General features: G+C 53.2%; 1 protein-coding gene across 7 annotated transcripts in view; it reads left to right on the top strand.

The window, feature by feature from the left end:
• COL8A2 (collagen type VIII alpha 2 chain) overlaps positions 1-22,263 on the top strand; it is a 188,584-nt gene that overhangs the window by 157,042 nt on the left and 9,279 nt on the right. For 6 of the 7 annotated variants that reach the window (XM_075909155.1, XM_075909156.1, XM_075909158.1 and 3 more), the window contains one exon: positions 2,204-2,388. In XM_075909155.1, coding sequence (XP_075765270.1) covers positions 2,226-2,388 — 163 coding nt within the window. In that variant the 5' untranslated portion in view covers positions 2,204-2,225. Of the gene's footprint in view, positions 1-799; positions 933-2,203; positions 2,389-22,263 lie in introns of those variants that run through there. The other variant, XM_075909159.1, reaches the window with a different exon arrangement.

The raw sequence follows: 22,263 nt of genomic DNA, 5'->3' as shown, positions 1-22,263 counted from the left end.
CTCTCAGCTCAAGAGGATTTTTTTTTTTACATTTGTTTTAAAGCTCCTTCGTGGAAGTTCACAAAATGGATATAATTTACCTGAGATAAACAGTCACTTGGGTACCTTTTGAAACTATATATGAGGTACCATATTAGTACTTATTAGTTACATTACCATAGCAGCCAGATGTCCTAGCCAAGCTCAAGGCTCCATTGTCCAACGCGCTGAGCGTTTTACGGTATACCTCCAAAGCGAAGTTATTCTGCCACTACAGTAACTATTCCTGATTAATTCCATGTGTGGGTGACGCTAATTCAAAAGTCACTTTTATTCTGGAAAAAAAAACATCCTCCCATGGAGGTAGAAATACTTTGTGAGGTTTTTTTTTAGCACATATGTGTACATGCAAATCAATCTGGATTAAGGTAAAATGTGGACTCCAAACGCACTAAGGGCTTAGAACTAGTAGACCCATTTGACAGGCTGCAGAACTGAGGCCCAGAATAAATGAAATATTTATTTAAGGTCACACGGGGGTTCTGTAGCAGACTCGGGAATTTAATCTAGATAATCTGAGACCCAGTCCGATGTGCTCCCCACACAACCACCCTTGCTCTCTATACTCATTCGCTTTCCCAGTTCACTCAGTATTACTGCCTTTTTAACAGGCATTTTTCAGAGCATCCCAATCTATTGCTGTATGTTGTGTGACTTATCCTCAGACGGTAATGGCTCCATTTTCATCTTCAGGATTTGATAGCCTGCCTCGTGGTTCTGGTCCCCTGGCTTCAAGCCAGTCCAGGTCCTTTCAGTTGGGCTCTAAGAGCAGTTTGAAGATTTGTGAGTGGAACGACTTTGGCTCTCACTGCAGTTCTGCTTCTTGTGCCTATAACACCCCAGTGCCAAGTGGGTGTAAATTGCTAGCAGAGCAGAACCCATTCTGCACTGGGGTAAGTCACTGCACACAGTGTAGGTCAGGGATGGGCAATAATTTTCACAGAGGGGACACTTCATAAATTTTGGCACACGGTCATGGGCCGGCTCCACCCCTGGAAGGGGCGGGGCTGGCCAGAGTTGCGTAGGCCAGAGGCTTTGAATTAAAAACACAGCAAAGGGCTTGTGACTCCTGGCTGTGCCACTACCATGTTGCCTGCAGGTTTACTTAGGGAGGGGGTGGAATCTCCATCCCTAGAGGTTTTTAAATCCCAGCTTGACAAGGCCCTGGCTGGGGTAGTTTAGTTGGGGTTGGTCCTGCTTTGGGCAGGGGGCTGGACTCGATGACTCCTGAGGTCTCTTCCAGCCCTAGGCTTTTATGAGTCTGACTGTTGCAGCTATTTCCAGGGCTCACAGCTCCAGCCCCTGCTGCTGTGACTAGGAGCCGTGAGCCATTCAAATAGACTCCTGCTGCCTGAGCCACTGCCTGGAAATTCGGTGGCATTGGGCAGCAGGATATAAATAGAAAGTGGCCAGATGCAGGCCGCGGGCCGGATCAGAGTTAGGTGGGCCGGATTCAGCCCTCGGGCCACATCTAGCTCAGCCCTGGTGTAGGTCAATGGGGAGGCCAGCCTGAGTTTGCTCAGGTAAACAGAGTCTTCTCAGGCTCCCAAAGCAGGGCCGTGCCTAAGGGCTATGGCATTTGAGTGCTGGAAGGGTTTAGAGCATGGTAAGCTGTGAACCGTCAGACCTCGGGCGGGCCTCCTAGGCTAGGGGAGGCACAGCCTTCCCAAACTGCCTCACCGGGCCCTACCCATGGCCAGCCCTGTGCCGTGCTTGCGGGCCAGCTTTCCGGAGGCCCAGGCTGGGGGAGGCTGGGGCCGCACCGCCCGCTGGCTCTTGGGAGCTCTGGGGATGGGGGAGGCTGGGACTGCGCTACCCGCTGGCTCTCCACACCGCCCACTGGCTCTCCAGGGCTGAGGGAGGCTAGGGCGTGCTACCCTGGGGCAGGGAGGGGCCAGCAGCCACATTGTCTGGAGAGAGGGGCTGGGGTAGGAGCCAGCAGGCCATGGGGAGGGGGGGGAGCATGGGCTCTGGTGGGTGGAGCTGGGGGGACTTGCCTCCCCAAGCCATGGGGTCACCCCCCACCCATGCTTCAGACCGACCTGCCCCAAACTGAATACTTGACACAACGTCTCAAGTCCCTTTTATTCGTGGACTCTAAGCCACGCGGTGGCAAAATCCGCAGCGTCCGTGTCTCCCTAACCTGGCTCGCTTTTCTCCACAGACAGACCAGCCGCGACGCCAGGATGCTCTCCGGCGCTGTCTCACTGCTGCTGCTTGTGGCTGGCATCCGCTCGGTGTCGGGAGGAGGTGCTGGCGGTGGAGGATACGGGCAAGTGAAATACATGCAGCCCATGGTGAAAGGGCCCCTGGGGCCCCCATTCCGGGAAGGCAAAGGGCAGTATCTTGGTAAGGGGGCATTTTTACGCAAAGGGAGCCAGGGGCGGAGGGCTTGATTTGGGGATGTGGCCAATGGCAGAAATGGGGGCACCACTCTGGCGGCCTGATGTGTCTGGAGACCTGCAGCTGCTCCAAGGCAGGGAAAATTCACTCCTCGTTATCGGGCGCAGCCCAAGTCCAAAGGGTGCGGTTGGTCCCTAAGACCTGCAGATGGAAACACAGCGTGTTGACCATAGCAGGGCATTTTATAGCCTCTGCTACACCCACGGATGTGCCAGTGGGTTCCTCACCAGGCCCCTCTCGGCATAAACACAGGTGGGCCCAATTCAGCCAAGACCTTATGCCTGCACACAAGCCCCAACGGAAGTCAATGAGCCTTAAGCATGTGCTTAGAGGCTTTGCTGACTTGAGGCCCTCAGTGGTCCTGACACCTGGACCAAGGCAGGCACTGTCCCACTCGGAGCCATGAGAGAGCATGTCAAGTGATTCACATCGACCAGGTGCTGACAGACCCGTTTCCGGGGATGTTCTGTCAGGAACATCCCTGGAAACGGATCGTACCCGGGCTGGTTGTCTCCCAACAAAGAGGCAGTTTGGTTGGCAGGCTTGCAGCTTGTTTGAGCCCCCCAGCTGCTGCCTTCTGACCCACGTGGCCACCACCCTACCACCTGGACGTGCTGCCCAGGAGTGCAGCCAGGAGGGGACGTGACAGCATCAGCCAGTGCCGATGATGTCACTGCTGCTGTGATATCACTCCTAGGAAGTGCCACCAGACCAGGGCCTGGCAATGGGGGCCAGGGAGGACTCACGAGCTTTGTGCATTTGAGTCCAGTCCATCTTGGGAGCCGGGCTGAAGCCAGACAGGAGCAGAAGCCAGACAAGGCTCCTCTGGAGCTGTGGTTTGTTCCTTTGTCATGTTGCTGAAATCAGGCAGCTTCCATCACAAATGCCCCCTTTGGATCATCCGCCTTATCCCCTCTCAAATGTCATTTGTCCGTGGGCTCAGGAGCCTTGCTCCCTGCTAACCTCTGGCCTGGCCTCGAAATCTAACCGGACCACTGTACTGTCAGGCTGAGTCTACACTGGGAAATTATTTTGAAATAATAACGCCCCAAATAACTATTTCAAAATAGTAATAGAGATGCAGCCGTGTTAGTCTGGTCTAGCTGAAACAAAAGACAGGACTATGCAGCACTTTAAAGACTAACAAGATGGTTTATTAGGTGATGAGCTTTTGTGGGCCAGACCCACTTTGATTTGGTCTGAGGAAGTGGGTCTGGCCCACAAAAGCTCATCACCTAACAAATCATCTTGTTAGTCCTTAAAGTGCTGCATAGTCCTGTCTTTTATTTCGAAATAGCGTGACCACACTGCAGGGAAGCCTCGACATTAGTCAGAGGCAGGCTCCCTTCATGTGGACACGCTCCCTCGACTAAGAGTCCCAGGGAGCATTGGGCTGTGTCTACACTGGCATGAATTTCCGGAACTGCTTAAAACGGAATACTATTCCGTTTTCAGTTTTTCCGGAAAAGGAGCGTCTACATTGGCAGGCTGCTTTTCCGGAAATTCCCTTTTTCCAGAAAAGCGTCTGTGGCCAATGTAGACGCGCTTTTCCGGAAAAGAGCCCCGATCGCCATTTTCGCGATCAGCACTTTTTTCCGGAAAAGAAATCTGTGCTGTCTACACTGGCCCTTTTCCGGAACAGTGTTCCGGAATAAGGTGTTATGCCCGAGCGGGAGCAGAATAGTTTTTCCGGAATAGCGGCTGATTTTGTACAGTAGAGCATCGTTGCTTTTCCAGAAATTCAAGGGCCAGTGTAGACAGCTCGCAGCTTATTCTGGAAAAGCGGCTGATTTTCCAGAATAAGTGGCCCAGTGTAGACACAGCCCTGGAGTGTAATTACTTTGAGTGACTCCGCTGCTGTTATTTTGAAATAACTACGCCTCAGAGAGGCCACACTCCTGCAATTTCGAAATAACAGGTTTGAAATAAGCGTCGTTCCTCCTCACAAGCAGGAGTTATCCTTTCGAACTAACAAGCCCCTTAATTCGAAATGATTTTGAAATACCAGACTTGCTGTGCCTTGTTATTTTGAAATAACTCCCTCGGGTAGACGTGCCCTCTGAGCGGTTGCAAGTGGCGCTCGCCGCTTCTGCAGGCTGCTGAATTGTACTGACATGGTAGAATGCAGCACGGGGGGAGTGGTGGCAAGAACAGGCTTAGCGGGCTTTGGGCACGGAAGGGGCATACAGCAACTGGGGAGACTCCGTCGTAAGGGGGGTGGTGTGGGCAGACTCACCAGCTTGAGGAGAACAAGGTGCCTGGCAAATCACATGGACCGTGTCTACCTGCAGGTCACAGGGGGTGCAGACCAGAACCGTTGATGGGGTCTCCATCAACGTGGAGAACCCTTGCCTAGATGTCGGTCTCCTCGCTCAGTAGAAACCAGGCCCCTGCCCAGACCTACCAGTCCAGTCCACCCTGGACAAACTAGTTCTTGTGATACAATCGGACTCCCCCACCCCCCCACCGATCCACAGTGCTAGGATCCTCTGTTAATCGTCTCCTGAATCGATGTGCTCTGCTCCCTGAGTTTGTACAGACCACGCCCATCGTTCCCCCTTAATAGAATTATGTATGTGGATGACCGGAGTGCTTGGGGCGGGGCCCCACCATGCAAGGTGCTGCACAAGCACACTGCTAACTGCACCCCCCAGTGTGGGGCAGGCCCCCCAGACTGTCACCTCTCCGCTCCATGTCCTACTCCATTTTTCCATCCTCCCCCTCTTTTCACATCTGGTTTATGTGGAGATGTTCCTGTTCTCTGAGCCTCTCGACCACTGCCCCTAAAGCAAGCCCAACTCTCTTCACGGGTTGCCAAACTGGGGGGCCCCCCTCTCTTCCCCCATCAAGTTTTGCTGCCCCAGTCTAGGGGGGGTTTTTTTGTTTTTTTTGGCTCAACAAGTTTTGCTGCTATTTTGGGGCGGGCGGAGGGTTTCTCAAAAATCAAAAAGGGGGCGTGATGCCGAAAAGTTTGGGAACCACTGCTGCAGCTGGCTCCCTGGAGAGGGCTGTGTGATGACAGAGACCGTCTTCAAACCAGCTCACCCCTGCTTTTCTCACCTGCTCGGCCTACAGGCTGGGCACCTGCGGCTGAGGCTGGGGAGGGTGCAGATAGCTGAAGTGGGGAAGGTTTCTCCACGGAGGGAAATGACCCCCTCCCACCTTTACCCGAGTCTTTCTGAATTCCCTCTCCTGGGTGCCTGTGTCTGCCTGCAGCCCCTCTCCCATGGGCGCGGGCTCTGCCCAGTGTGGTTTTCGAGAGGTAGGAGCCAGGAGACATGCCAGGATGAACACAGATGCACAAATGACCTTTGGCAGGGCAGGGGCAGCTGGTCTCCCAGCATGGGTTATGCAGTGCCACTGCCCAGTGCATTAACCCCCTCCTGCCCATATTCCTGGAGGAGTTGCGTCACATACGTGGAGGCTAGTAACAGGGCCGGATTAAGGGGAGGGCTAGCCGGGCAGCTGCCCAGGGCGCCAAGCTATGGGGGGGCGCCTGATTGAAGTGGTAAGGGGTGCCGCTCGCCCGCGGGCATGGCCACGCATGTGCCGCTCGCCCAGGGGCGCGGCACCCCTTACCATGTCAATCAGGCACCGCATGCCTGCTGCCCGGGGCGCAAGTATGGCTCGGTCCAGCACTGCTAGTAAATACTGGGTGGGGGCAAGTCACAGCTGCCTTGTCAGCAGCCAGGGCTGCTGGAATTGTGGGAATGTCCTTGAGAAAACTGCAGTGGATAGACTGGGACTCAAGAGACCTGCATTCACATCCCAGCTCTGCTACTGTCCTGCTGTGTAACCTTGGGCATGTTACTTTACCGCTGTTTCCTCCTCTCGGGTGTAGTCAGGCTGTAATCTCTTCAGGGCAGGGGTTCTCTCCTTCTGAGTGTATGTCCAGCATCTAGCCCAGCAGGGCCCTGGTCTCAAGGGAGGCTTCCAACAGGCATCAATGGGATACAAATAATATTCATAGGCACTTGTTGCTTTACCACGCCCACTGGAGGGCCCCATCAAGCTGATTGCCTGTCACTAGGGTTGCTTAAAGGAACTTGTGTTTTAAACACCTGGAGTGTCATGTGACCACATCTCTGCTCTCTATTGGCCTGTCCATGTTCGTTAGGACAAAAATGTGACCCTCCCTAGCTCGTGCCGGTTTGTATTTTTACTAGCGTCCTTAAAGGAGGATCGACTCACCGGATGGAGCGTGACAGTTCCCAGTGGCTGGTCTTCTCCTTTGGATCCCTTCCTACCCTGCACTCTTCAGCAGCTTTGGAGATTGAATTTGACACACACACACCCCGGGTCAGTGTGGCCGTGAGGCAGCCCAGCCACACCCTGGCCAGCCTCTGATCTCGGGAGCAGGTTTAGAGCCAGAGTAACCCTGAGACCATCTGGATTTACACCAGAGAAACTGCGATCAGAATCAAACCAGGGGCTGTCTCCCTGCCGGCACCACCCCATAGCCCTTTCTTCCTTGCTGCCCAGCCAGGAGGGCCAAGGAGCAATCAGAGCAGGTAGGGGAGCACAGGGAAGGAATGAGTCTTCACTGGTCACTGTGCCATGCCCAGTGACTGGAATTATGGGAATGTTCTTGAGAAAACTGCTTGTGGCGGTAGGAAAGAGGAGGGAACCATGTTGCAGCATCTGAGCGGCAGGGCATGCCAATGGATAAGACTGGGACTCAAGAGACCTGAGTGCAAATCCCAACTCTGCTACTGCCCTGCTGTGTGGGCTTGGGCATGTTACTTTGCCTCTCTTTCCCCCAGTGGATGCATGGAGCAGACACCGGGACTAAGAAGGGGCCATTTATACACAGTCATTTCTCTAACAAGATCTGGATTTGGAGCTGCTACTCTTTGTGGCAAGGGGTTGGGTTTATCACGACAGTTGCCTTGAGCTGAGGTAGGAATGACTTCACTAGATACTCCTCCTCCCCCGAGCAGTGCACACACACACACACACACACACACACACACTCGCTCTCTCTCTCTGGGAGACTGGCTCTGTTCTCGTTTGCAGCCGTATAAATCTGGAGCGATGTCAACGAAGTGCCTCCAGACTGACCCCCGCCGTGACCCTGGGAGAGACATCCTGACCCAGGCGCTGTAAATTACCATGCGCTTGGGAAACGGCGGCGCGCCGCAGGCTTTAGCAAGGGAGGAATGCTGGACCCCGCAGACGCGGCTCCCGTAGGATGGGCAGCCCCTGCGTCCAAAGGACGAGCCAATCCATTCCTGGGGCAGGGCCCGGGCCGGGAGCTCTTTATCTGCGCGGTGTCGGCAGAGGATCACAGAAGCACCTGAGCTTGTACATACGGCCGCCGACCACCCAGTGCAGCGGCCTCGTGCTGAAACATTAGCTACCTGCTGAAAGCCGGATGGCAGGCTCCTTCCAGCTGGGGAAAACCTCAGGAGCCTTCTCCACGCGCTTCGCTCCAGGCTGGACCCTCCAGACTGGCGGGAGCCTTGGATCCGGGAGCAATAACTTCTTGAGGGGTTTGCAGGCGGCTGCTGAAGGCCAGCTCTCAAGTGCCTGATTTACGAGGAAACTGAATGGCTGACGGAGAGTGCAGATCAATACATGCGGCAGGGGGAAAAAGCTGGAGCTGACGTGAGTTGAGCTCTCCGCCCCTCCAGCAGCTGGGAGTGTGTTCTCTGACTCCCGGCCAGAGACAGAAACTCCGCATGCAGCCTCACCAAAAAGGAGCGTTTCAGCTGCGGATGGAGTCAAATATCCTCTTGCTGGTCTTTTTTTTCCTACACATTCCGGCTGCATGGGCCACTACGGATGAGACAGAGTTGTTGGGAGTAGCGTCTACAGGGCTACGTCTTGCACGAATGTAGGTAGCCCATGGGTGGGAGGGGAAACTGAGGCACAGAGAGGCCCAAGATCACACAGCCCTGCCGCTCTCAGGTAGCAGGTGACAGGCCTCTGTGCTCACCTAGCAGGGCAGCTTAGCCTGAGCTCCATCAGAGAGAGAACAGATTAAGGCCAGCAGGACCTGCAGCGGAGGCCGATCTGAGCCTCGCAATGGAGGCCAGAGGCTGCGTCTGTCCTAGTGGCTGTTGAGAGAAGGGGTGACTCTGTCTAGGAGAGGGGTGAACGGCTGCAAGGTCACTGTAATGAAGGCAGATGCCCCAGTGATGGGCACGTTACCTAGCTAGGAGTTGGACATCCCTGACATCTGTCTGCCTTATCCAACAGCGTAGGTCACACGCACAGCGCCTGGTGGTGACTTAGTAATTCCTGCTTTATATTCCTAGAATCATAGACTCGCAGGGTAGGAAGAGCCCTCAGGGGGTCACCGAGTCCAGCCCCCTGCCCAAAGCACAACCAACCCCAACTCAATCATCCCAGCCAGGGCTTTGTCAAGCCGGGACTTAAAAACCTCTAGGGATGGAGATTCCACCCCCTCCCTAGGAAACCCATCCCAGCGCCTCACCGCCCTCCTAGGGAAATAGTGTTTCCTACTGTCCAACCTAGACCTCCCCCACTGCAACTTGAGACCTTTGCTGCTCATTAAGTCTGCAGAAGTGAGAGGCTGTTCCCAGTGGTGGCAGGTGACAGAATAAGTCCAGTTTTTTCTGCCTCTCCTTCTGTGTCACGTGTTCCAACCCCTCGTTTTTGTTGCCTAATATTACATCCATCAGCCATGTGACGTCCCTTCCCATGACTTCTCTCTGTGCCCGCTCCCCCATCCAGGGGAGGGCCGGGACAATGCCCCCCCCCCCCTGCCCAGGCCCTGCGCCGCCCCCCCTCATTCCTGCTCTCCTCTTCCCTGCCTCCACTCCACCTCTTCCCACAAGACCCCTCCCACAAGCAATGCAGCCTGGGGCAACTACTGGGGTCAGGGGGCCAGTGCCAGCAGCAGGGTTCGAGCCCCTCTCCACTTCCTGCCTATGAGTGTGAGGAATGGTCTTACTCCTGCCCCCTCCCCCAAGCAACGTGGAGAGGAGTCGGGAGAGCAGAGAGGGCTAGGGACATGTTGCTCAGCTTCACCCCGCTGCTGCAGGTGAGTGAGGGGGGGGACAGACCCCTGTGCAAACACCAGGCCCTTCCTAGACCCTGGGCCGCCCAGAGGTTCTGACCCCTTGCCCCACCTGCTCACAGCATTTGGGGGACATATGCCCTCCATACACCACCCTGTTTAGAACCAAACCAAAGGAAGTACTCCATCACACAACTCACAGGCGATCTATGGAACTCCCTGCCAGAGGATGTTGTGAAGGCCAAAAGAAACAGAGTTAAAAAAAGAATTAGATAAATTCAGGAAGGACAGGTCCATCCATGGCTCTTAGCCAAGTCAGTCAGGGACACAACCACATGCTCTTGGTGTCACTAGCCTCTGACAGCCGCAAGTTGGGTCTGCACGACAGCAGGTGAATCAGTCACTAATTTTGCCTTTCTGTTCATTCCCTCTGGGGCACCCGGCACTGGCCACAGTCAGAGACAGGAGACTTGGCTGGCTGGACCATGGGTCTGACCCATTCTGGCTGTTCTTATGAATGGGGAGGAGTTTGCACAGCTGGGCATGGCTAGGGGAGGAGTTTGCCCAGCTGGACCAATGAAAGCCCTCTTTTTTTATGACATCAGCGGACAAACGAGAGGTGCGCCTATCCTTTTCTGCCTGAGGGAAACTGCCCAGTGGGGACCTTTCCCACGGGGTTGCGATGGTGATGCTAACTGCTTGTGGTGGGGACTGGCAGAGGGGGCTGGAAGAGGACAACTGGTCCCCCTTGTCCCCCTCTCACCCCATCTTTTATCCCCAGCAAGAGTCTTTTATCCCCGGCAGCTGTTTTCCTGCTGGACACCGGGGCTGTGTCTAGACTGGCCAGTTTTTCCGGAAAATCAGCCACTTTTCTGGAAAAACTTGCCAGCTGTCTACACTGGCCGCTTGAATTTCCGCAAAAGCACTGATGATCTCATGTAAGAAATCAGTGCTTCTTGCGGAAATACTATGCTGCTCCCGTTCGGGCAAAAGTCCTTTTGCACAAAACTTTTGCGCAAAAGGGCCAGTGTAGACAGCTCAGATTTGTTTTCCGCAAAAAAGCCCCAATCGCGAAAATGGCGATCGAGGCTTTTTTGCGGAAAAGTGCGTCTAGATTGGCACGGACGCTTTTCCACAAAAAGTGCTTTTGCGGAAAAGTGTCCGTGCCAATCTAGATGCTCGGTTCCGAAAATGCTTTTAACGGAAAACTTTTCCGTTAAAAGCATTTCCGGAAAATCATGCCAGTCTAGACATAGCCCGGCTGTCAGAGCTGCAGTGTAAATCCCATGCCAGTGCAGCCTCCTCGTTAAAAGGCAGCCGAGTCAGCCATGCATGTGGCAAACCCGCAGCTTGGCCTGGCACCTTCCTGCCGGGTCTGTGGCGCCTTCCCGCTCACAGCTTGAGGCTTTGGGCCATGGCAAAATGCAGCCTGTGGGTTCACCTGGGTGGCACTGCCCCCCTCTTGACTCTGCATTCGTCCTTGCGTGACAGTAGCCTTGGAGGACGTGGCTCAGCAGGGGGCTGCCTGTTCACGTCCCTGTGCTCCAGAGCTTATAGTCACCCTAGCAAAGGGACACAGAGGGCGAGGGACGGGCCACCTGTGTGCCTAGGACCAGCTGGCCTATTCCCTGTCCAGTGCCCACTGCGCTAGCCCACAAGCGCGCAGACAGAGGGCGCTCGCCTCTGCCGGCAGGTACAGACAGCGGGACCCGAGTCCTGGCTCAAAAGGGAAGCTGCCCCCGCCTGCCCCCTTCCCCCCCCACCCCCCCGCCATGCGTTATTCCTGGAGCCACACGCGCTGGCTGGCCGTAGAGGCCCAAACAGGCGCTAAGGGGATTTGGTGCAATGGGCCCCTCCAGCCCCCACCCAGTGGCTCTGAGAGGGCGTGAAATGACCCCACCTGCGGGTACCACCAGCCCCCTGGTGACGTCTGCTAGAGAACCAGCATTTCACTCTCCAAAGCAGGCACCGGCTCCGACCGTGTCTCCGTACAGCACCTAGGCCCGTGGGGCCCCGAACTGGGGCACAGCGTGGAGCAGGGGTGGGCAACCTGCCCCACACGCAGCCCATCGGGGTTCTGTGGGTGACCTGCGAGACATTTTGTTACCGTTGCCCACGTGTGGGGTTGCCAGATTCTGCTGGTTTCTGTCTGTCGTTTTTCCCCCTACCGGTGTCACTGAAGTGACGCGCACGTAAAGCCAAAGTGAGAGGGGGGCTGACTGCGCACAGCAGGGGCTGAGAGAGCCGCGCGCTCCCTCTGCGTCCCATCAAAGCGCTGCCAGGGTCAGTCCCAGCCCCCGAATTCTAGGAACGCCAGCGCAGGGAGCAAAACTGCCCAGTCCCGGGAGATTGGCTTGGTGAAGACAAACTTGCGGCCCACTGAGATGAAGGAGGGTCAAGCAGACACGGGTCCTGTATCAACTCTTGTGTGAGCACACCCATACACACCGCATTCTAACCCGAACACAAGGTTAGTCCTGTACACACACACACACACACACACACACTGCATTCTAACCTGACCACAACGTTAGTCCTGCCAATCGAGCCTGCCCTAGGGCTGAGGCTTTGCCTCACTCGCCGTTCCAGAACTAGATGGAGAGATACGGGGTCTGGTCAAACAAAATGTTCTGTTTCATTGCTGGCCTTTTGCAAATTATTTTAAAACAGAAGCAGATGATTCCCACGTCACTTTGCCCTGCTGGGCACCCAAAGGGCGTGGCAGGGGGCCGTGCCCTGCCAAGCTCTAGCTATGGCACCAGTCGTTGGCTGGTTCAGACCCTGCGCTGCTGACCCCTTCCGACAGCCTTCCCTGCCTGGTTCGGGTGGTGGCGCTGCCCCTGCTGGGGGGTGTCGCATTGGCACCCTGTCCCGTGGCTCTTCTACACCTTTCCCCGCAGTTGCACCGCTGCCTGGGAGCTGTGTTGCGGAGGAGGCATGGCTCGGGATAAAGAAGGAATCGGGACTCCTAATTCCTGTCTCTTGCTGTGCCATGTGGCCACTTTCTACAGATGGGGGAAACTGAGGCACTGAGTAGGGAAAGACTCTGAACCCCCTGTCTGCGGTTCAGACAATAGCCATTGGCAGCTACATGGAGACCTTTGCTGGTTGGGGGCTAAGTGCCTGGCGTCTCCATGCAAGTTGGCACAAGGAGGCTCGGGCTGACCCAGCAGGGCCCGGGCTGCTGGGAGGAGATTGCAGGGAGAGGGACCCTGGAGAAAGCCAGATTCAGCATGGCCAGGTGGGAAAAGTTTGGGGTGATGCTGGAGCCAGGGCTGGAATGCCCCCCCCCCATTTTGCACAGCTGGGGGAGGACCCTGCAGCAACGACACACCCTCCTTGTGTGCAACCAGCCCTGAAGGGCTTTCAGGAGAGAGGGGAAACTGCAATTAAAAAGTGAAGCTCCCGGTCTGGGAAGGCTGTGCTACTACAGGCCAGGTTCCCAGCTTGCGGGCGCCACCTAGTGTAAATGTCAGGAGTTTCCTTCCTAATAAACCAACCAAAATCCCCTCCCTGAGGGTTAGTTAATACCCCAAGGGCAAATGCGGCCTCTTTTCTGGGGCGACAATGTAAGTGAAATCCTGGACCCCAAAGGCCACCACTGGACTGTACCCTGCCCTCCGCACGGCCAAATCTAGATGTACAAATACAGGCTGAGCATCTCGACTTTGGCACCCTTGGGACCTGACTGGTGCCGAACCAGAGAATTTTCCAAACCACAGGAGGTCAATATTGTCTAGCAACATTACCAACATGTCCACTGCTGACCGGGCTCTCAGAAGACATGTAGGGGAAAATTAGAGCTAGATAACGGCACAGAACACAGAGCCGGGACTGGTGGCTGTAAACAAACTTTATGGGACTGTGGAAAACTTCGCCACGCCCATGAGAAGTGGACAGCCAGCTCACTATCATCATGCCTGACCATGGCTGTTGCCAGACCAGAGAATGCTGGCCTGGAGAGGTTCAACTTGTAATTATACCTTATGGCTTTGTCTACACTACGTTTTTTTTGTGGACGAGGCCATGCAAATGAAGCACTCATTAGCATTTTCTCGCACGTCATTTGCATAATCTCTTCCGATCTGTTTTGCGCAAATACAAGCAATGTGGATGTGTCCATTTTGCGCCAAAACCCCTTTTTGCTTAGGATCCTTATGACACTATTTTTCAGGCATAGGGCTCTTGCACAAAAAGGGGTTTTTGTGCAAAACGGACACGTCCTCACTGCTTGTTTTTGTGCAAAAAAACCTCTTGCGCCAAACGAATCAGAAGAGATGCATTTGCATTGCCTCTTCTGCAGAAAATTCATAGTGTAGACATAGCCTATGGCTGAAATCGTTCTAATGTGTGAAATCAGTGCTTCTTGCGCAAGAACTATGATGCTCCCGCTCAGGAATAAGCCGTCTTGCACAACTGTTCTTGCACAAGAGGCCAGTGTAGACAGGCAACATGAATTTCTTGTGCAAGAAAGCCCGATGGTTAAAATGGCCATCAGAGCTTTCTTGCGCAAGAGTGCGTCTACACTGGTACAGATGCTCTTGCGCAAAGGCACATGCCAGTGTAGACGCTCTCTTGCGCAAATACTTTAACACACGAGTTCTTGCATTACAGAGTATTTGCGCAAGATCATGCCAATGTAGACGTAGCCGCTGAGTCTTCATGGAGATTCCAGCTCCTGCCCACACCTCTCCACCAGGGCACAGGAAATGAGTCTGTTTGGTGTCTTACTTGAAAGGAAACCTCTGATCCCAAGCTCTAAGGCACCACAGTGGGGGCTGATTAGTGCACATTGTCATTCACCCACAGCCCCAAAGCGACATTAGATGTTCATGGCGCAAGGGCGACGATGGAGGCCGAAGAAGGACCCAAACACCTTCCATCCCCGGCCTCCATTTCCCCCGTCGTCAAACGGGAAATACTCGGCCACGGGCAGAAAAAGGCCTGATTTAGGAGGGTTTGCAAAGCAATTTGAGATCCTGAGGCGAACACCCACCCTGAGAGACCCCTTGAGGCATCCTCCTCATTAGAGCCAGGACGAGGAGAACACAGTGCAAGCACCGTGAGTCATAGTACAGAGGACATAGCTCCCACAACTATGGCCAGCTCCTCAATCCCTGTCTGTCCATCTGTCCCCATGGCTGTGTCTACACTGGCATGAATTTCCGGAAATGCTTAAAACAGAATAGTTTTCGTTATAAGTATTTCCGGAAAAAGAGCGTCTACATTGGCAGGCTGCTTTTCCGGAAAAGCCCTTTTTCCGGAAAAGCGTCTGTGGCCAATGTAGACGCGCTTTTCCGGAAAAGAGCCCCAATCGTCATTTTCGCGATCGGGGCTTTTTTCCGGAAAAGACTACTGGGCTGTCTACACTGGCCCTTTCCCAGAACAGTGTTCCGGAATAAGGACTTATACCCGAGCGGGAGCAGAATAGTTTTTCCGGAATAGTGGCTGATTTTGTACAGTACAGCGTTTTTGCTTTTCTGGAAATTCAAGGGCCAGTGTAGACAGCTCGCAGCTTATTCCGGAAAAGCGGCTGATTTTCCGGAATAAGTGTCCCAGTGTAGACACAGCCCATATGTATCTCCACCTAGGTTTTTATAGCCTACTTAGGGAATCTGATAGCACTGTGCCATCCTGCACTGGTAACACCCCTCCCTGTTCTGAGCAGCGCGGGTGGGACTGAAAACCCTTCCAATGTTAACTCCTGTTTTTTCAACATACGTTTTAAAAATTGCAGACACAAAGGGAAACTGAGCAACGACAGCTCTGCAGCAGTTGTCGCCTCGTTGCAATGCCAGGTCTCTTTCGGGGGCTTCGGTCGAGATTTTGCCTCCTGCTCATTTGGTTCTGCTCCAAACCTTTCCCGCAGACGCAAGAGCGAGCAACAGCCACGGGTATTAAAATTGCACAAGGGTTCTGTGTTACGGGCTTCCCGGCCTCCCACAGCTTAGCAGCACTCAGAGCGGTGTATCTGGAGGTCACCCAGAGCTCAGGAGAAAAGACATATTCCTCTCCACCATAAGGTCTTCTGGAGAAAAAGACTGTGCCTAGGTAAATAGTTTGTGAGACTTACGGTGGTGCTCACTATAGGCGGTGTCTGTCTACACTGGGAGGTTTGGTGCTATCGACATGCAAAAGTCGGCAAAAGTGAAAACCAGTCAAACCGGTTTTTCTGCCTCCCATTGTCGACATTCCATGGCCACATGACTAGCACTCTGTCGACAGATAGAGCAAAGTATTGTGGGTAAGCATCCCGCAGTGCAGTATTGTGGGAAGACAGAGCTGATCCCTGCACTTCTTGGGACTCCCTCTGAGTTCTCCCTCAGCCTTCTCAGCTGCTGGCTGAGGGATGTCAAAGCAGCACGGCAGCTTCTCCAGCCCGCCCCCTGCAGCAGCAGAACAGGAGCATTCCAGTGATTTGTTCTTTGTTCCCCAAACAGAGCAGCTCACTCAGCTGTCAGAAATTCCTGGAGCTTTGAAAGGGGAGGGGCACATGCCTGCAGGGCACCAGAGATCAGAGAACGCTGTGCCGAGCCAGCAGGACATGCATTGTGGGATACTGGTGGAAGACAGTTCTACCAACAAAACAAACATCAGAGTCCACATTGGCTCTTTGTCAACAATAAAGCGGCGGGGGAAACAAAAGTCTCTTGTGGGGTGGAAGCTTTTTGTCACCAAAACTGGGTGTTTTTCCCAACAAAAATCTCATTGCAGTGTAAACACGTTCACTGTTTTGTCGCTGGCGACAAAACGTGCCAGTGTAGACAAGGCCTTAGCCCTCAGCCAGTGCAGCAGGTTGTATCCAGCTAGAGCTGGAATATGTGTGTGTAGTTTGTATGCAGGGTTTTGTGGATCCCAGCTATTTCTTCATATCATTTGTGTTGTGCAAGTGGCAAACAACTATGCAGGGAAGAACCAGACCGAAATGAGGACCATGGTGCTGATGGGTAAAGTCCCCCTGCGGCGGTGTGTGTGGGGGTGGGTCCCTCAATGTCCAGACATTCCTTGGTGCTCTTGCCCCAGTTGGATTTAATGGGCAATGGGCAGTTTTCAAACAACATCACTTAATCCCACCCCTCCAAAAAAAGCCCACTCGGTATCCTTTCAAGTCAGTAAAATGCTGCCCCAGACTTGGCAAGGAGAGTATTGGCTTCCCTTGTATTGTCTTTGGGGATCATGTTTTCCCTGGAAAGTGATGCCTTGTTATGCCAGATGCCTTCTACGTGCAATGTTGAGCTCGGTGTATACTCCAACATCCTGCACTTGGGAAAGGGAGCTCATCCCTGGAGTGACTGGAGACAAGATTTATAAGTGAGCTGGTGCCGATTTCTCCATCTCTTCCGTGTCTTGGCCTCATGTTACAACAGGCAAGTGTTTCTCCCTGCCCTCCAAGAGCCATAAATACAGGGAGGATGGTCACAGACCCTACCCCCGCCCCCATCTCCCTCCAGCAACCTGTTGACAATGGTTGAGAAACCACACGCGGGTCTAGTGGCAAGAGCAGGGGAACGGGCTGCCTTGTTTTACTTCCAGGCTCTGACTCCAACTCCCTTTGTGATCTGGGGCCCATGCACATCTTTGGGCACTAAACTCCATCTCTGCCTCAGTTTCCCCACCGGTCCTATGGAGTCGTGATACTTCCCTGCACTACCCAGAGAGCAAAGAGACTTTGCTAAAGTTGAGCACCCCGCGACCCTTGGAAGGTGGAGTTCAGCCATTATTAGCAGGGACGGAAGGGGTTGCTTTCTGAGGCAAGGCCTTGAACAGAGCTAAGAACCCGGTTTTTAAAGGGAGCTGTAGATATTGGGATTTTCAAAAGCATCTCGGCAGCCACCTCCAGGTGGAATCGCTCTGCGTTAGGCCTCTCAATGCCTGTGAAAAGCTGGCCTTGCCTGGGTAGCATTTGGTTAAGGGGTGCCTTGGCACACGAGCATATGCGCAAACCAAGGATGCGGAGCTGCTGCGCAGGGGTAGTTCTAGGGGCTTTTTATGCACAGACCTAGCCGAGTGCATTTGTAACCCACACACCTTCTGGGTGTGGTTCACTGTCCCATTGTAGTAACACTTAGACCACGTAGGGAGAGAATAATGAGCCTGTTCTACAGCCGTCCTTGAGGGTACATCTACACAGCATGCTTATTTTGAAATAGCACATCTACACTCCAGGGAAGCCTCAAAATTAGTCCAAGGCAGGCTCCCCAATGTGGCTGTGCTACCTCGATTTAGAGCCCCAGGAGGCACTGGGGAGTAATTACTTTCGAAATAGCTCCTCCCTCAGGGCCATTCAAATAGCTATTTCAGAATAGCAGTAGCGTGTACTATTTCAGAAGAGGTGTTATTTTGAAATAACAGAATTGCTGTTTTTTCAAAATAATGAACACATTGGTTCAATAAATAACACATTGGTTTTTTCAAAATAATGGGCGGCTTATTCCTCGTGGAATGAGGTTTACAGATTTCGAAATAACTGTGCCATGTACTAGGCTCATGCACTAAGCTCCAGAGGTTCCAAGTTCAGTTCTGCCTGATGGCACTACAGGGTGTCTGTGCTTACAACAGCGGGGGAACATGAGTGGTAAATGAACGCACTGATGAACCAGTGTGGCTATGTAAGAACTAATTCTACTTGATTTTGAGCCATGGTGACAAAACCCACAGAGGGGGTATTCCCTTCTCTGCTGCCCCTTAATCGGAGCATTATTCCCCTTGGCTCTATTCCCCTTGGCTAAATATGGGGAAGCAGGGTCTAGTGGTTACAGCATGGCCCTGCCAGATTCTATTCCTGCATCTGCCTCTGACCTTGCTGGGTGACCTTGGCCAAGACTGGGTGACCTTGGCTGGGCATGCTGGCAAGGCAGGGTAGTTCAGAGGGCCGCTGCTGCCCCGCCCTTGCCTGGGTGCTTTCCAAGGAGTGGAGAAAGTTGGTGCCTCTCTGCCACTGAGGGTAATGGGCATAGATCTGGGCTCCATGTCACCCTTTGTCGCTCACAAACAAACCTTGAGTGCCTGTGGTTTTGGGGATGCCCTGACCTGGAAAAGATTTAAGGTAAAATCCACCCCCAGTAGAGAAGGGCTTAGGCGTCATGTACTCCCCCTTTAGCCTGATGTAACACAGAGCCGCCTCATTGGATCCTGTTCATGTCCCCGGATTTAAATGAACCTTCACGTGGAGAAGCCAAAAACTCATCTCTGGGCAGAGGTGGAACGTGGGCGTGTAAGGGCTTAGGGGCAGTGTGCACGGCAGAGCAGAGATGCCTGCTGGACACAGAATAAGGCATTAGGCTGATAAAGACACATGAAACCAAGCCAGGAGGTTGCGGTGCATAATCCGCCATGGTGTGCCAGCCAAAGGCCTGACCCCTCTGGGCTCTGATTTACCTAAGCCAGGAGTGCTGGTTTCCCAGGCTGGGTTGGGAACCTCTTTCCCCGGAGCTGGTGTTAGGCTCAGTCCGGGGCCCTGGCTAGCACCTCCCCCGCACTGTTCAGAAAGGCCAGAGTTCTGTTGTGGGGCCCGTTCTTTGGTTCTTGTCTCTTCGGGGCGCGCAGCAAATGGCTAGGATTGAAAGAGAAAATCACTGCCAGCTCCCTGCGCCTCCACCAGCCGAAGGATGTCAGCTTTGGGCCAGCGCCCCCAAGGCACCGGCCGCCGCCATTCACTGCATCCTGTCTCGCCTGCCCCGGGAAACCAAAGCAGAACTGTGCTCTGGGCTTCCTCCGGACTCAAAGGTTTGGCATGAAAGCCGGGCTTCGGAAGGGTGGGGGAAGGGCAGCGGCGCACCTCCCTTTCCAGCATCTGTAAGTGAGAAGCGGCATCTGCTCACACACCGTGGCGATGGTGTGGGACCAGTCCAACAAAGCCAGGGCTTCTCAATACCCCATGGCGCCAGGCATGGGGCACATCTGTAGACAGACATTCCCGCATGGCTTATCATGAGAGAGGCAGAGATTTGCCCAGGGCAACGGTCAAAGCCAGGAATAGAACTGACTTCCAACTCGGTGCCCTGCTGCCTCCAAGGAGTCACTGAGGCAGCCCTTGGGGGGGAGGGGGGCAGAGGGACGGAGGGTTCAGTTGAGGTGGGAGACAGTTGCCCATTTTGGCACCTGAGGCGGGGAGCTCAAACGATGCCCCCATGCCCCCTCACTTTGAAAGGTCTCAGTTCTCCTTTATTGGGGTAGGTAGCCGAGCAGTACCATGAGAGGAGTAGGACAGAAAGAAGGCAGAATTAACAGCAGCAGACACAATTTTCTACACTGTGGGTCCTAGTGGCACACCCCCACAGTCTGGCACCTGCGGCAGCCGCCTCAGTTCACCTCATGGTAAGGCCAGCCCTGATAGCGGCAGCCAAACAATAGGCCACCAGACAACTATCAGATGGTGGCATTCTATGAAATGACTTTGTGGCCTATTCCCAGGCCTCAGGTGAAAAACAGAGACAGACACAGAGATTGTTTCTGTCATTTAGACGCTTGTCCTCAGAACCGGGCAGAGAACCTACAAAGTCATAGACACCCATCTTCCAGTGCCCTTAAAGGCGGCTGCTCTAGAGACATGCTAACATCATCAACAGCTTCTCCAGGGCTGGAGATGGAATCAGCTGAACATAAGCAAGATAAAGCAGCCCCCAGAAGTGAAGAAGTAGAATGAGCCTTAGCCTAATAGTCAGGGCATTTGCTTAGGGCTGTGGGTTCAAGACCCCTCTCCCTCTCCCCCCACCAATAAACATACATGATCTCCTGTTGCATGGAGCAGGACCTACCCTGAGGTCTTCAGAAGTTGCTGATCCTGCAACTTTCTCCTATATTGAAACATTTACAGAAAAAAAGGGACTGACTAAGCCTTGTGCACTTTGTAGAGCAGTGTTTCTTAAACTATGTTCCACGGAACACCAGTGTGTGCTGCAATCTCATCTTTGCTTTTGTCCGACAATTTTTTTGAAGAAAATTTTCATAGGTGTTCCGCATAAAAAATATTATTGTTTGGTGTTCCGTGGTCTCAGAAAGTTTAAGAAACACTGTTGTAGAGTGTGCCTGCTCTTATGAAGCCAAGAGGCAGCCAGTTAACATCTCAGCAGTTCCCTGGTAGCCTGCTAAACATGAAGAAACTTCCGTCGCCAAGGCAACGGCTGTGTTTATAATATGGTGCCTTCCAACTTTAATCCCATCTAGCTCTGTCTGTTCTTTCTTCTGCACCTAAGCCAGCAAGGACCCTTGTGTGGGCCCTGTGATCTGCTGACCGATGGTCTCTGGAAGAAAATGAAAAGCCTGAGGAGAATGTCATGGCCAGCAGAAATGAAAGGGAACCAGGCAGGCGTTTCTCCAGCCATAGGCAAAAAACCCCAAAACCTAGAAATCTCAGACTTTCTCTTGCTCATGTGGCAATCGATTAAGAGCCACCAAATGCTCAGGACCGAAGTCTGACTGCATGGGAGAGCTCACGAAGGTCACAGGGTTTGTAAGGTGATCTAAATGTCAGCAGCCTGCTTGATCTGTCTTGGAATCTTCTCTGGACTGATCTGGATTTTCCAGGTGACGTCACAGGAAAACGGCGGGCAACCCGTCTGAGCAGCTCCTGGAGGGGTTGGCAGCATTGCATTTTAAATCCTAGTACCGATCCAAAAGTTCTCTCTATGTCCCGTTCATATTCCCTGGAAACCCCAGCAGATGATGACAGAGTCTTTGGTGTGAATTACCCTACAGGGTGCGGGGAAGACAAGAGAAAGGAGCTGCTTTGTAGGGTCAATTCTTTGGCCTGCCCCTACAGACTAAGGAAGGGGTTGGCTAGTTCTATAGCATGAAGACAGAGAGGAGTGACTTCAGAGAAGATGGTGGTGCTAAGGTCAAGGGGGGAGGATAGTTGTTGACTTGTAAAAGGTCTCCAGCAATAACAGCCATCGTTTGGCCGCAAGTGTTAACTGGAGCTCCAATGAAAAGGGAAAGCGAGGGGGTGTTTTTCCCCACCCCTTCGTGCTGACCACCACTGGGAACAGGATGGTGGACTAGATAACCATTGGCCCAATCTACCATGCACATAATTAACATATGGAACTCAGGCTACGTCTATACTGCAGGTATCCCAAAATAGCTATTCTGTGTCTTTGGAGCGTGCCTGTTATTTCGAAATAGAACGGGCTCACTATTCCAACGTCCCTGTGAACCTCATTCCACAAGGAGTAAAGGACATTTTGGAATAGTGCTTTATTCAACATAAGTGCTGTGTGGACAGTGCCAAATGACGAAATAAGCTATTTCGAAATTACCTCAAAACAAGCTACGCCATTTACACAGCTCAAATTGCGGATTTTATTTTGACCTGCGGTGCACTGAAGACGCACCCTCACTGGCAGAAGGCATTGCTGAGGCCAACAGCTCAGCAACATTCAAAAAAAGGACTGGCCATTGTTATGAATAACCAAAAAGACTCCAGGTATAGTAACTGGGATGACAGAACATAAAGGATGCCTCAGACCGACTTGCTGCTTGAGGTCAGGAAAAAAATGTCTTTTTATTGGATGATTATTCCACTGCAGGCTATTATGAGCTTTCTTGTACCTTCCTCTGTCAGAGACCAGGTGAGATGGACCATTGGTCTTCAAATTCCTTTGTCCTGGGATTAGGTTGAAACCTTCTTTCTGGACCTAAGGCCAGCCCTTCTGTAGAGGCTCTGTCAATTGTTTTCCCTCCCAGACACCCAGGTGGCTGTTTCCATTAGCATGCTTGATAATTTTGCTCATGCACAGAGGGGAGCACAGAACCTCTTGCTATAGCTGTGAAACGCAGCCTCTCTGAGACATGCGTCTGTGGTAAGACAGGGTCTCCTGAAATTGGATACAGGTGGG

Source organism: Pelodiscus sinensis, chromosome 25 (genome assembly GCF_049634645.1).
Source record: "Pelodiscus sinensis isolate JC-2024 chromosome 25, ASM4963464v1, whole genome shotgun sequence".
Classification (NCBI taxonomy): domain Eukaryota; kingdom Metazoa; phylum Chordata; order Testudines; family Trionychidae; genus Pelodiscus; species Pelodiscus sinensis.
Note: the sequence above shows the minus strand (reverse complement) of the source record. Positions and strands in the feature narration are given on the sequence as shown.